The sequence below is a fragment of the Hemibagrus wyckioides genome, linkage group LG08, assembly GCF_019097595.1.
Source record: "Hemibagrus wyckioides isolate EC202008001 linkage group LG08, SWU_Hwy_1.0, whole genome shotgun sequence".
In the NCBI taxonomy this organism is placed as follows: domain Eukaryota; kingdom Metazoa; phylum Chordata; class Actinopteri; order Siluriformes; family Bagridae; genus Hemibagrus; species Hemibagrus wyckioides.
Window position 1 is genome coordinate 13,989,592 of NC_080717.1, and position 14,713 is coordinate 14,004,304.

Consider the following 14,713-nt stretch of genomic DNA (forward strand, 5'->3'; position numbering starts at 1 on the left):
TATACATTTCCATAACTGTAGCCAACAGTGGGCAATATTTAAATGCGAATTTTGGTGCTATTTTAATGACCAGCGCAACAAAAGGTCCAACATTTTAAACCCAGAGCGCTAGAGGGCAGTGTTTATTGTAACACCCGCCAAAAACCTCCCTCCTTCCACAACATGCAGCATGTAAACTGAGCGCCTTTTCACCCCAACAGAAGAGTTTGTTTTGAGGGTAAGATTAACTGTACAAAATTAGCTGGAATAATCAGTCAGACTTTCAGTCAATAAAATTAACTAACCAGTGAAACTGGAATTTGCTGGTTTAGTTGTGGGTATTTTGCTCATTCATTAGCATCAAATTGCATAAATGAACTCTTTAATGGCTGCCTTCTGTACTTATGCTTATTATACACACGATATAAATCGTGTAGGTTGTAGACATTGTTTCACAATTTATCCTTAGTGTGCTAATCTATAGGTGTTGACTGAGCCTTGTGTAATAGCGGCTGTGTTCTCAGATGGCAGTAAACAGCTCTGTGACTGTGGTGCAGCTCGGCTCTGTGAATCAGGAGCATCAGGCTGCCATTCATCTGTTACCCTGCGACATCGAGCACGACGGAGCTGCACAAGTGGCCGAGTTTTTCACGCCGACAGTGAAGGACAGAAAGCACGGTTTGTCCTCCATGCGAGTTTTAGTTCATGTTTTAAATTGCAGTACATTTCAGATAAGGGTCACGTGTTTATGTTCTGGGGCAGTGGTGGTTCAAGTGGTTAAGACTCGGATGTTTTTGATCGGCGGATCGGAGTTCAAGCCCCAGCACCACCAAGCTCCACTGCTGGGCAATTGTGCAAGGCCCTTTAACCATCTCCTGCTCCAGGGGTACTGTATCATAGCTGCCCTTGTGCTCAGACCCCAACTTCCTCGGCTGGGATATGCGAAGGATAGAATTCCACTGTGCTGTAATGTATCTATGGTGACAGTAAAGGCTTCTTGCCCTCAGTTCTTTCTTTTCTGTGTGTTTCATTGTAGAAAAGACAGTGTCGTTTAGGGGACGGGGTCTGAAAGGTCAGGAAGTGACGCACCCCCAAGATTACACAGGACTGGTGCTGAAGGAGGTACAGAAACCCTCATCTGATCAAGAAGTAAGTATACAGACCTCTCTGTAGTAGTAGAAATAGTAGTCACCTAAGGACGTGTTGCAGCCTGAGCTGTCTTTATACACAAGTGCAACTTTAACCTCTTTATTTATTTGAGACATGTGTTAAGATTTGCACAGATGTGCACAGACAGTAGTTCAGTCATTGCCCAGAATTAAAAATAAATTCAGTCAAAGCAAAATGACTAAGAAATGTAAAAGTGCCACTAACTGTTTTCTTTTAAGAGCATAGCTAAGATCTGATGACTAGATACACAAACTGTCCACACATGTACACCTGCTCATTTCAGTTAATCAAATATCAGAATGGGGAAAAAGATTTGATTTGTCACTTTAATCATGTCATGACTGTTTGTGCCAGATGGACTGATTTGAGTATTTCAGAAACTGCTGATCTTCAAAGAATCTCACACACAACTGTCTTCAGTTTATGCAGTAAGGCTGGATATAGCAACTTATCAGCACTCTAAACAACTGTGGTGATGCATCAAACCTTAAGGTGGATGAGCTCCAGCAGCAAAAGACCACTTTTGATCTTTTTCCTGTCTTCGGCTGTTCAGTTTTGGGGAGTCTGTGCTTGTCTGCAAACTGCGGTGGTAAACAGTGCTTGTTTGAGCTACTATAGACATGCTGTCAGCTCAGACCAGTATGGTCAATTTTCCTCTGATTTTTCTTATCAACACAGTGTTACAGACTCCAGACTCTCTGCACACAGGATGCACAGTTCTGTGCAGAATTTGTGTGTGAGAAAATCCCACAAGATCAACAGTTACTAAAAAATACATCAACCAGCACTATTGTTGGTGCCACTGTTGTTGTCACTTGCCACAAGTCAGAGAGATCACTTTTTCCCCATTCTGATGTAAACATTTAAGAAGCTCTGAATCTATATCTGCATGATTTTATGCATTGTGCTGCTGCCACATGATTGGCTGATTGCCACACATTACATTACAGCACAGTGAAATAAATTTCTTCACATATCCCAGCTTGTGGGATAGGATGTGTCTATCAGTGGCATAGGCTGCTGTGAATGAGCAGGTGTAGAGTTGTACTAATAAAGTGACCAGTTAGTGTATGTTTTAGTTAACAGAGGATTGAATACCTCATCAATTACACTGAATTGCACATTATTGCAGTTTAACCTATTAAATTAGATGACCAGCAGAAGTCCCGCAGTCAGTTATATAAAAAGTTATACCATTGAATAATGCACACTGTTGTAGAAATACTTTTCCTCTCATTTAATGAACTACACACTGAATCTCACTGTAAGACTACACTGGCAGTTAAGACATGTTTGTATAGCTGACAGTCAACTCTTGTGGAACTGGCTGAGAAATTGCCTTGTCAGCATGACACACAGGCACAGAGAAGTGAGAAATCTGTCTTGTTTACATGTGACTCAAGCCTGACTAACACAGATTTACACTGCATTTAATTATTTCTTAAACCTTATTACAGAGCTAGACAATGTCTTCAAGCCATGTATGTGTGAAAAAACTCCACCAAAAAAAAATCTCTAAATTCTGTAGAGGTGTAATGTTTAGATCAGCATTGGTTTCTCAAAAATCCCCACAGTAAGATGGTTTTTATAAACGAATAAAAATTAATTAAAGAGGAGAGTGCTCATTTTAATTGGCAAATTCCTAAACCCATAATTTATGAAAAACAGTTTCCTTCCTTCCCTTCTTTGCATTTCTATTACTTGTTCCTAAAGATGTAAAGAAAGGCTGTGACGAAATGAAATCTGGACAAGAGAAACTCAGGAGCAAAATTCTTTACCAACCGAGACGTCTGAAGCTAAAACCTGACTTACTGAGTACAACAATTCTTCATATACACCATGGAGATCTATTTTATACACAAATCAAAACTTACTGCTCATAAACATCACACACTTATGCTGAGGTTTTAGTCTCAACAGTCCGGCACATTTTAATAGACTTTTATCCAAAGTTTTTCTGATTAACTGTTTGTAAATTTGTATCACATTCCTTATTGGCATTTTTGTAAAGGTGGAGAATCTCATGTGCTTGTTTCTTGATTCCTCCAAGTGCATTTAAAATAACTGCTGTGTCATATTAAGTACAAGGTTTTAGGTTCAGAAGCATGCAACCGGTTCCAGTACTGAGGTGTGCTTAAGAGAATCTGAACAAATTTACACAAGTGTATATGAAGTCAAATCCAGATACAGTGTTATAAGACAACATAGCATTTATGTCTGTACTCAGTAACTAACAGTAGAGGAACTGTGGTGAAAATGTATTTTTAAAAATATTTTATTTTAAATAATTTTTTTTTTTCTTCTAATCTTTACCATTTTAATTCTCCACTAAAAACTTTCCAGGACCGAGTCGTTAAGGTTTCTTCGGTTTTTCATAATTTCACCTATTGGAATTTGGAGACTCCTCCCACATCAGATGATCGAGTCGTGATGGCAATGGCATGGCCAAAATTAGCAGAGATGGTGAGTTTACTTTTCACAGATTAGACAAAAACTGGCTTCTGACTAAAGACAAATCCTGTTTGTTCTTTTGTTTCCTCAGATACATGCACCAGTTGAAGACTGAGCTTTATCAGGACACATTTCCTACCCAGTGTACTGTACTGTACATTTTCACGTGTATGTGTTAGCTAAACACCCACACAATGATTTATCTTTTTTATGCTTAAGCAGTCTGTATTGTTACACTTTACACACAATTGTGTATAAATAAATATACACAGTAGTCTGAGTTGTACAGAAATAAATAGTAGATGAGTCAAGCAGCAATTATTAAAAGGTTTATTCACAATATTGAGCTGTTTTACATACTGAGATCAAACAACTTTTACATCATGGAGTAGATTAATTCATTTTTGTGTGAATGTAGTGAATTCGACAAAATTTAAAATGAGGACCCGGTTTTGGACCGGAATAACTACAAAACTACACCACATTTCAGAATAGACTACTGCATGAAACATTAAACATTATTAATTTGATCAAAAGAGGTAAATGTGAGACATGCTGTTGGTGGTTTTTTTTTTTTTAATACACTGAATGTGAATGATTAACATGGAGAGAACCTGAAACCGTTTAGAATCAGATGGTTCGAGTGCAGTTATGGAGCAGTGTCTGCACAACGCCGGAAACAAAATATTGGGGGCTGAGATACTTTGCTGATGTATTATTTCACATGAATGATTCTGAAAAAAATGAAGGTAAGATTTAAGATCAAATGTATGACTGTGAACATATAATAGCAAATGGAAATATAATGAATGCGGTATGAATTTCACTGTTACTGGGTGGTGGAGGTGGTGAAGTATGTATCAGATTTAGAGTCAAACCATCTTTTTGCATTTTGAAATAAATACATGACCTGTTTTCACACTGATTAATAACGTTTATCAAATATCTATACATTTCAGGTACTATTTGTTAGATGAAATGTGTACACTATGAGCTTGCGTGTAGCTTCTTAAGAGCCCTGCAACTTTGTTTATAAGTCATTATTCATTCAAATGTTTGACCGTGCTTTCATAATAAAGATAAGGAAACCTAGAAGGTAAATGTAAGAATTTCAGTGCACTACTGTACCTTTTAGCATTAATGGCTCATTTGTTATACACATACACAAAGCATTGAGGGGGTGGATGAGACGCTTTTCATCAGACAGGCCTAATTACATGCAGACCTGGCACAAGCCCACTACTGATTTGATAAACGATCAGCTCACTGAAGGCCTGGTGTCCTATCCAGGGTATGTTCCCACGTCTTTTCCACCATTCCCAAGATAGGCTCCGGATCTACCGCTACACTTAGCATGAGGAAGTCATTGTTTAAAATGACAAAATGAATAATGAATGATGTACAGTGATATTCAACAAGTATAGTATTAACAGAAGATATTTTAAACAGGTATATCTACTCCGGTGTGAGAGCAGGCTGTCTGGGTAGATGGATTTGGTGCCTAATTTAAAAAAAAAAAAAAAAAGCCAAGATAAAAGCTTTATCCAATTCACATAAAAGACTGAGGTATGCTGCTCACCCCAAATAGTGTTTTCAGTGAAGGGAATTTGGTTTTAAATATAAAGGAAAGAACAATACATTACTGCAATACAGGGAAGATGCTAGCCAAATTAGTTATCACGTTCCTCAGTGTAAGTCTTAACCTCACAACCCCTTCCAAAAATATTGGACCAGCAACAGTGAAGACATTTGGGTTTAAAATGATAAGGTATCTGTGTTTACACACATTAGAATTTCATCTTTCATTTCCTGTGTTAAACAACTTAGAACAAGGCACCTTTAGCAGCAGACCATCCAGTTTAAAATACATGGCACTTAATATCTGACTAGGGCAGTCTAAAACCTTTGACTTTCCCCCTTATGAAATACTTTGTTGTGTTGTCAGTGTGTTTTGGGTCATTCTCCTGCTGCATGATAAAATTCCTCTCAATATATTTTGATGCAGCACTTTTCTATAAACTTCTAAATTCATTCTGCTGCTTCCATCATGAGTTACATCATCATAAAGATTAGTGAGTCTGTTCCAAAAGCAGTCATGCAAGCCCAAGCCATGCCACTACCACCACCATGTTACACAGAGGAGCTTGTTTATTCTGGATCATGAGCAGATCCTTTCTTTCTCCATCACTTTGGCCTTTCTGTCACTTTGGTAGAAATGGATCTTAGTTCCAGACCTTTTCTTGGCTCATCTCTGTATTTTTTTTTTTTGCATGCATTTTTTTCCATGAGGATCTGGTTTGGTCCTTTAGAGTGAAATGATTATGTTGCAGCAGCACATAATGGAACTTTCTGGAACATTAAAAATGTAACTGCCAATAAATAACGATAACCTTAAGATTCCTTAAGTGGAACCATACCCATATTTCACTAAGAGTATCCATTGTTACAACCTGCTGATGACTGGTTTGCATGTGATGTGGCCTCTTTATTTCTGCTCTCAAAGTCTACTTTGAATGGTGGCTTGTTGGTTGTCACTGACTGCTGTTTGGGGTTTTTCTTTACAGCTCTTACAATGTTTCTGTCATCAGCTGCTGCTGTTTTCCTTGGCTGTCCTGTTCAGTGTCTGGTTAGTTATACCAGTGGTTTCTTTCTTCTTCAGGATGCTGTATTTTCCTTCTTCTCTCAGCTTCAAAATGAAGTGATTTTCTTTCCCTAACCCTTTAGTCTTCATGATGGTTTATTGTTTTTAACAACAAATGCAGTCATTCTAGGGGAAAAACCCAGGACTCAAACCAAGACTAAACATTCAGAAGTGTTTTTTAAAAAAAAAAATTAAATGAAATAAACTAATCAATCTAATAAGTCACAAGTGGGCAACAGTCACATTATTCCATTATTCTTGCTCACGTGAAAAACTTGGCTAGGGTTCCAGTAAAAGGTGCCATGTTCTCAGTTAACACATGATCATGTAATTATCAGGAAATTAAATCTGTTCTATCATCTCATTCATACCCAAATGTCTCCAGCGTATAACAAAAAAATTAAAATTGAACTTGTTGGTCCAATACTTTCTGATAAGATTATTTAAAAAAAGCCTTTTTTGTTTGTATCTACACTGAGCAGCTAAACAGTGATTGGGATTATGATCTAGAATGAGGGATGTCCTGAATGGGACGTTTCGTTTTTGGACACAATGTTATCCAGTGGCAGGTTAAATTCAGTGTTGAATGCTCACTTTGACACAAAGCTAACTATAACAGTCCTTTGCAAACTTGGTCCACACAACCTGTAAAAACAGATAAAAAAACAAAACAAAACAGGTGTATGATTTTTAGCCATTAGCAATAGTTTAAATACTCTGTGCAGTATGGCTGAGCATGTGTCTTGTTATGTTTGAGGTGGATGAGGAAGAGGTGGCGATGGAGGAGGTTCAGATTCTGTTCTGCTGCGCTTCATTGGCAAATCTTGATCATGTGCCTTTCTTATGTGCCTGTACAAGTCCCCAGACTGTGTGTAACTCCGGTAGCAGTAACGGCATTCATATGGACGCTCACGTGTATGCACTATGGCGTGCCTTCTCAGTGTATAAGCACAAGAAAATGTCTTCCCACAAGTGGCACATGTAGGCACATCCTCTACATAATTCCCAAGAGAATCATGATAGTCCTCAAAGTAGATAGTCTGCTGCTCTGGGTGCTGGGAGGCTGCTGTGAAAAGTGTAGATTGGAAGCTGGGCGTGTCAGAAGAGGAAGCACTAGGACCCTGTGGTGAAAAAGGGAAGGAGAGAGGCTCTTGGTGGTTATGTGGGACATGCATTAATGAGTGGCTAGGTATGAAGTGAGTATTGGTGATCTCGATGTCATTAGTGCTCTCGTAATTCTCCTTCTCTTCTAAATCACTCTCTCTCCTTCGCTCTCTGAGCCGAACTGGCATCTCTTCGATGTCTTCTAGCTCTTCATCTGAGATAACAATGGCCTCCACCTTCACTTTTGCTGTCTCTTCACTACCATCTTCTCTACTTGCTGAAGACAAGGCTGTGGGAGAGCAGGAGCGTGAACGTAGCTGTGGCTGGTCATTTAAAACTCTGGTGGTGTGTCTTATGTCATCAGTTCCACTCTGTCCATTACGTTGAAATGACATGGGTTTTTTGCTTTGACCAGGATGACTAGTGGCAACCGTAAACACATTGCTTATTTCTGGACTATAGTCTCTATTTCGTCTGTGCTCCACAGGAACCAGAACCATAACAGTGGATGCACTGGGCAAAGTTTCTGTTCCCGTATGAACTGGTTCTGTGCTGCTGCAAGGACTTGAAAGTGTAGACTCCATATTAGCAGCTGCTGACATGCCAGCCCTAGCAGGTCCAGGAGAGGAACTGTATAAGCCTGGACCTGAGTCATTTACTGCTGGAAGAGAGTCCATGCCTGGTTGAGTAGTGTCTGCCATGTCAGGACTTCCCAGATTGATGCTATGCGTGATACAGTTAGGTACTCCTGCATTTGTCTCTGCTTTAGCGTCAGTGTGAGATGCTGAATGCTGGCTTGACTGGGGACACTGTGCTATTGAGGGAGACAAGGCTGGATTTGATGCTGAAACCCTGATGGTTCCTTGTCCGCCTTCCATCATTTCCTTTTGGCTATTTGACTTTCCTTCACTAGACGATCCACTAAACATTGTTCCATCTGCCCCGGTTTCACTCGCTCCCTCTTCTGCTCTGGTGCTGTCAGCCTCAGCCAGTCCGCGACCCTGCAGTCTTTTCTTACAGACTCGGACCACGTCGTTCATGTGCAAGAAACTGGCCGCAGCGAGAACGTCTTCCGGAGGTGGGTGGGCTGCCAACTGTAGCACCCCCTCATACATGAAATCCAGGAGTAATCCGAATGCCGGAGGGGTCACTATATCTCCATTAATGGTGACACTGTCCGTCTCTGGACCTCCATTTACTGTAGATGTGCTTCCTACTGGGTGTTCAGAGTAGAACATGTGGAAGAAAGGTGAGCAGGAGGCCAGTACTGCACGGTGAGCCAGAAAACGAGTGGAACCAACTCTGACTGTGCAGTCACACAGGAATCCCTGTAGACGCTGAGAGCGCAGACTGGCTAAGAGCTGCTGACTGTGACCTGGAAACTCCATGGCAAGCTGCAACAAGTGGGGTAGATATAACACAGGAGGATAAAATACACTTTAACCATATAACCATACAGTGAGATATTGAATACTGTACCTCAGATGAATAACCGAGTGTAAATGAAGTTACAGCAATGTTTCGGGTCCTTCACTCCCTTTGTTGGCCCTCAGACTTCAAACATCATCAGAATGTATGACCTGAACCTCTACTCAAGCCATTTTTAGGAATATCTTCAAAGGAACGGAAACAATTCACTTCATCACCATGTCTGAAAAAAGAAGTACAAAAACATTAGGAAACCTCCAACAGGTCGGTTAATTAATGCATGTATTACAGTTAGAACTTACCGAACAGAATACATCAAAAATCAAGGTAAAGCGCGAATGCTTAGCTAGTTATGTTATTACAACAAAACAATTACTAGTACTAGCTAGCTAAGCTTAGCTAACATCACGGCAAGAAAACTCATTTTAGCTAGCTAAATAAACAATAGCATATCCCCAGTACATGTATACAATAAAAGAATACTTCCAACATACTTTCATAGTATTTCTTTTAAACTGCATAAATACTAATAAATTTGTTGCCCGAATGAAATTACAACAATTACGAGATCAGAGCGAGGTTTTCTATGAAGATCCGAAAGGTAGCAACAACCATTCTGCTAACGTAGCTGTTATTCATCGGCTGAATCCCTAATAGCCATAAAGTCCCTACATGGGTGCACTAAGAAGGGCACAAAATAACGGTGTTTACACTACACGTAGTGCACTGCATTCTTAAAAGAGCGTTTTTTAGGTTGGACCTTGCTCAGGTCTGCCACCTATTGGTTGGTGATGAAACCAGTCCGACGTTGTTAAAGCTCCGGGTAACACAAAGAAAATAATAATTTCCGATATAACAAAATCGACCACACATTTAACACTATAATTATTTAAATGGAGCAAACCACAATAAATATTAAATTGTGTAAATATAAAACGTTCTGGTGTTTTATTAGTCACTAACGCTGGTACAGAGCGTACCTGCTTTTAAGTTGAAGCATGTAACGCGTTAGTTTGTCTGCGAGCTTCACGCTAATAAACTTCCCCACTGTCCCGGAGACTGCGCCTAGTTCAAAAACATGGAGGAAAGTGAGAGAGAAGTAAGAGGTGAAATCAGCTCGGTTTGTTGTAATCAAACGTTAAATTTAACCTCATGTACGCAGCAAAACACAGGCGGAAAGGATGATAGTGATACTGACAAGAAGCTGGACATTAGTTCAGATCAATTTGATCCTCTACTTGCCTTGTATTCTTCAGAAGTTCCTCTGCCTTATCCTAACGTCAAGTGCTTCAACAACCTCGCGGAATATGAGAGCTTTATGAAAGGCGGCCGCGGAAGAGCGAAACCTGAAAATGTGGCGAAAAAGATCCGAAAAGCGAAAAGAGGAGTAACAGATCCGGAGAGAATAGAGAGGCTGAAACAGCTCATGGTGAAAAAAAATCCATCTGAAGAAGGAGAGGAGAGCGGAGTGAAGAGACCTGCAAAACACAGAGCTCCAAAAAACGTGCTGACGAGGATGCCATGTATGTGTTTCATTTAAAGTGTTCACATTTTAGCATCTTAACGAGTCACAAGAAACTGTTATTTACTCTGTCTGTCTGTCTGTCTCTCTCTCTCTCACACACACACACACTGCACTCTGTCTCTCTCTCTCTCTCTCTCTCACACACACACTGCACTCTGTCTCTCTCTCTCTCTCTCTCTCTCTCACACACACACTGCACTCTGTCTCTCTCTCTCTCTCACACACACACACTGCACTGTCTCTCTCTCTCTCTCTCACACACACACACACACACTGCACTGTCTCTCTCTCTCTCTCTCTCTCTCTCTCTCTCTCACACACTCACACACACTGCACTCTGTCTCTCTCTCTCTCTCTCTCTCTCTCTCTCTCACACTCACACACATACTGCACTGTCTCTCTCTCTCTCTCTCACACACACACACACACACACACACACACACTGCACTGTCTGTCTCTCTCTCTCTCTCACACACACACACACACTGCACTCTGTCTCTCTCTCTCTCACACACACACACACACTGCACTGTCTGTCTCTCTCTCTCTCACACACACACACACACACACTGCACTCTGTCTCTCTCTCTCTCTCTCTCTCTCTCTCTCTCTCTCACACACACACACACTGCACTCTGTCTCTCTCTCTCTCACACACACACACACACTGCACTGTCTGTCTCTCTCTCTCTCACACACACACACACACACACACACACTGCACTCTGTCTCTCTCTCTCTCTCTCTCTCTCTCTCTCTCTCACACACACACACACACACACTGCACTGTCTGTCTCTCTCTCACTCACTCACACACACACACACACACTGCACTGTCTGTCTGTCTGTCTGTCTCTCTCTCTCACACACACACACACGCACTACACTGTCTGTCTCTCTCTCTCACTCACTCACACACACACACACACACACACTGCACTGTCTGTCTCTCTCTCTCTCACACACACACACACACACACACACTACACTGTCTGTCTGTCTCTCTCTCTCTGTCTCTCTCTCACTCTGTCTATCTCTTTCTGTCTGTCTCTTTCTGTCTCTCTTTCTCTCTCTCTCTCCCTCTCTCTCTCACTCTATCTGTCTCTTTCTCTCTCTCTCTCTCCCCCCCACATATAGTGCATGAAGGCAGTCCTTTAGGAGAACTGCACCGCTGTGTCCAGCACCGTCTCCGAGTCAGAGTTCACATTCGCTCATTTAAGGGCCTGCGTGGAGTCTGTAGCGGCTTCCTGGTGGCTTTCGACAAATTCTGGAACCTGGTAACAAAAAAAAGATTTAAAAAAAATAGAATATGCAGTTTTAAATGTTTGGTATTGAGCTAAGAGTTTTAGTGTGTTGTGCTTGAATGATATTATAATATTCTAATGAGTGGAGGCCTTTTTTTCTGATGAACCCCAGTAAAAAATCTAAAGGATTCCAGTTAGAAACTTAGCACATAAATATCATAAATCTCTACAGGATATCATACCTACAAACTGACAGTGGAACACACAGAAAGAGGCTAAAACCTGAGAAATGTTTCGATAAACTGTTGAAAAATTGTTCACAAAAGTTGATTTTGAATTTGTTTTTTTTCTGTGTGAATTTTTTTTTGTGAATATTGTATCATCTCTACAGTTACTGTTATAATGCAGTTTTTTCCCCACACTGATTGTAGCTTTGACTCTTCATTTGTTCTGACTAGGCGATGGTGGATGTGGATGAAACCTACAGGGAGCCGTTACTCGGAGAGGCATTCTACCACGAAAAATCCCTGACTGTTACAAGGGTATGGCAGTGGCATCTTTATACAGAGAAATATTTACTGTCTCTCTGTCCATGTGTAGAATTCCCAACGGTTTACATTTTTCAGTTTAGCTTTTTTCTGCAGTGGGATTTGGGTTTGATCCTGTGCTCATAGAGTTTGTCTCAATCAGCTGCCTAGGTCAGTGGTCAGGGCACTGATCAGGGAACCAGACATTTGTCTCAATCATGAAATCCTTGTAGTGCACTTAAGTTTGCTAAAAAAAAAAAAAAACACAGTACACCACAAAAACTAGGGCATATTGATGCTCACTGTTTTCTTACTGGAAAAATAAAAAAAAAGGCCAAAAGAACTCTTCGTCTACAAATGTAAGCAAATTATTACTTACATTAATGATTTTTACATTTATTACACGTTCTGTTTGCTATTTGTTTTAATCTAACGGTTTTTAAGTATTCCATGCTAAAAAAACATTAGTTAGATAACAGACTCCTGCTTGAAGTATCATGAATGTTAAGAAAATAATGACACATATAAAGTCATCAGTGCCCCAGTGTGTAGTGAGTCAGTCATTACCAGTGGCCAAGTTCATGTATACCATATACTGACTCACAACCTAGGGAGCTAGTGAGCCAATAGAGAGGCACATGTAGTGTGCATGTGGGTTTCCTCAGTTGTGCATTCATTATTAGCATTTGTTGTGTGAAAAATGACAGACCATTAACATTATGATTATTAGAGAAATCTTCTGATGCCTCTGTATCTGTGATCCACATCCTGTTTACAGCTGTTCCAAAAGTTGCAAGTTCAGGCTACATCTGGGAAAGCAGCTGCAGAGGCTGAGACTTCCAAAACACACGAGCCTAGTGTTGAGCAACACCACACCAGCACAAGCACAAGCAGTGCCGCCAGGGTTCGAACGTCCAGACAAGCAACGGAGAAACTGGCACAGTGTGTGACAAACCTGGCAGTGACCAAAACAGACATGTCTCATATACCTGGTGCTGGTTCAGAGCAGAGACTGAAGGTGTCTAAGCCGAGAGTAGAGTATGGACGAGTGCGCAGTCGTCATGTCAATCAGCTCTTTATCCGGGGAGAAAACGTCCTGCTTGTGAATATCCAGCATGAGTAGCAGCATTGTGTGAACTGGTTATTGGAATAGATCCTGTTTCTGATTCAAAGAGGACATGTGCTGAGTTTTTTTTTTATTGTATCATATTGATATGAATATAATCATATTTGGAGAAGTGGAGAAAAGAAATAAACCTCTTTGCAATGATCTGTTTAAGCACTCGTCACAAAGATGTCCACTAGGTGGTGCTGTGAGACTGAAATGAGCTGCTTCACGTGTGGCTTCCTGATGATCTGCTTCTAATCGTTTATTATTATTAACACTAATGCTGTTGGCTCACTATATTTAAAACCTGACAAAAGACAAGTCAAATCTTTAATACTTCACTAATGTCTCTAAATCACTTTTTTTTCTTTTTGGAAACATTTGAAAAGAGTTGAACAATAATGCCATAAGAGCAACATTGGAACTAAAAGCTTGTCTGTAAATCTTGACTCCAAATCCCACTACTAGCCATTTTCCTTTTATTTTGATTTCAGACATACATAATTGTGAAACAGGCAAAGAAACAGGAATGTCCTGTTAGTTTTATGTCTGTCTCTTTTTGTGTGTGTGTCAGTTAGAAATGACACAACAGTCTCAGTGGAGTTCTTAAAGCACAGCGTGAATAATTGAGCTTTTAAAGCTGGAAATTGAACACGGCACTCAGGCTGTTGCTCTGCTGACGGGTTTGATCGTGATTACTCTTTATGCACACACAAGCCATAACTGCAGCTCATGGAACTTTTAAAAACCCATTTCCCCTCGATTTCTAATTTTAATCTAAACGTTTCCTGGCGAAAAAATTGCAAATGCAGACATACAAAGTGCATTTTAGTCTATCAGGGAAGCCATTATGCTTTATGATCCATCCTGCTTCAGTAAGGCGCTAAAATATTTCACATTTAATATTCAAAGATTATTATTTCTGTATTGTTTTTTTCCCCATGAAACTACATGTTCCACATTCAGTGTACACATTTGAACCACACAAGAGCTCACAGCTGTTATAAAAATATATATAGATTAATCCCCAACAATGCTCTTTCCCAGCGTTTCCATACAGTCAGATTAAACAGTGAATCTCTCATGAGTTTCTTTCTCCAGATGTTTGCACCTGACCTGGACCATTGATCTAGAGTGTACAGAATGATCTCATGCTACTGCTGTACATAAAGGATTAATCTGAACCTGATGAGCGTTACATCATAGTGTCACAAAGCAAAAGTTCCAGAGCTCCACAAGCTAAACTTTTCTATCCAGACATCTTACAACTTATTTTATTACTGGCTCTGTTTTGGCCCTGGCAGTGGGAACACACATGTGGCCAGATGGAGGCTCTCCTGCACTGGCACTTGCTATCTTACAACCACAAATCTCAGTGGTGCACAGCCTCTTCACTTCATTTATATTACAGCTCAACACTGCCATGACCCAAAGTCTTAATTTCAGTGCGCTTTATGACTTTATATTTAAAAAACAAAATGGGCAAAGCATGCCAAAGTTGTCCACAAAAAAATAAGCCATTTTATCATTTGCCAA

At 40.3% G+C, this 14,713-nt stretch overlaps 3 protein-coding genes across 6 annotated transcripts; 2 read left to right on the plus strand and 1 right to left on the minus strand.

Annotated features, from left to right (window-relative positions):
• Positions 1-71: 71 nt before the first annotated feature.
• rnaseh2c (ribonuclease H2, subunit C) lies at positions 72-4,178 on the plus strand. Of its 2 annotated transcripts, none has more exons than XM_058397641.1 (5): positions 72-217; positions 504-657; positions 1,016-1,128; positions 3,493-3,612; positions 3,692-4,178. In XM_058397641.1, exons 2-5 carry the CDS (start codon positions 504-506, stop codon positions 3,713-3,715), a joined length of 411 nt encoding a protein of 136 aa, XP_058253624.1. In that variant the 5' UTR covers positions 72-217; the 3' UTR covers positions 3,716-4,178. The 2 variants fall into 2 exon arrangements, with proteins under 2 accessions (XP_058253624.1, XP_058253626.1); XM_058397643.1 differs by having other exon boundaries at positions 133-217; positions 489-657.
• Positions 3,917-9,421, minus strand: zbtb3 (zinc finger and BTB domain containing 3). 3 transcript variants are annotated; one of them, XM_058397636.1, is made up of 3 exons: positions 9,268-9,421; positions 8,825-8,996; positions 3,917-8,739 (listed from the first exon to the last, which is right to left on the minus strand). In XM_058397636.1, exon 3 carries the CDS (start codon positions 8,731-8,733, stop codon positions 6,988-6,990), a length of 1,746 nt encoding a protein of 581 aa, XP_058253619.1. In that variant the 5' UTR covers positions 8,734-8,739; positions 8,825-8,996; positions 9,268-9,421; the 3' UTR covers positions 3,917-6,987. The 3 variants fall into 3 exon arrangements, with proteins under 3 accessions (XP_058253619.1, XP_058253618.1, XP_058253620.1); XM_058397635.1 differs by having other exon boundaries at positions 9,076-9,411; XM_058397637.1 differs by having other exon boundaries at positions 9,339-9,390.
• Positions 9,422-9,711: 290 nt separating this feature from the next.
• Positions 9,712-13,339, plus strand: lsm11 (LSM11, U7 small nuclear RNA associated). The gene is made up of 4 exons (XM_058396920.1): positions 9,712-10,296; positions 11,436-11,575; positions 12,001-12,084; positions 12,848-13,339. Exons 1-4 carry the CDS (start codon positions 9,852-9,854, stop codon positions 13,190-13,192), a joined length of 1,014 nt encoding a protein of 337 aa, XP_058252903.1. The 5' UTR covers positions 9,712-9,851; the 3' UTR covers positions 13,193-13,339.
• The last annotated feature ends 1,374 nt before the right edge of the window (positions 13,340-14,713 follow it).

Excerpts from the sequence above, each read along its gene's own strand:
- zbtb3 (XM_058397636.1), bottom strand. The coding sequence starts at position 8,733 with ATGGAGTTTCCAGGTCACAGTCAGCAGCTCTTAGCCAGTCTGCGCTCT.
- lsm11 (XM_058396920.1), top strand. The coding sequence starts at position 9,852 with ATGGAGGAAAGTGAGAGAGAAGTAAGAGGTGAAATCAGCTCGGTTTGT. Across the intron at positions 10,297-11,435 it reads CGTGCTGACGAGGATGCCAT|TGCATGAAGGCAGTCCTTTA; the intron begins GTATGTGTTTCA and ends CCCCACATATAG. Across the intron at positions 12,085-12,847 it reads AATCCCTGACTGTTACAAGG|CTGTTCCAAAAGTTGCAAGT; the intron begins GTATGGCAGTGG and ends TCCTGTTTACAG.
- rnaseh2c (XM_058397641.1), top strand. The coding sequence starts at position 504 with ATGGCAGTAAACAGCTCTGTGACTGTGGTGCAGCTCGGCTCTGTGAAT. Across the intron at positions 1,129-3,492 it reads AACCCTCATCTGATCAAGAA|GACCGAGTCGTTAAGGTTTC; the intron begins GTAAGTATACAG and ends AAAACTTTCCAG. Across the intron at positions 3,613-3,691 it reads GGCCAAAATTAGCAGAGATG|ATACATGCACCAGTTGAAGA; the intron begins GTGAGTTTACTT and ends TTGTTTCCTCAG.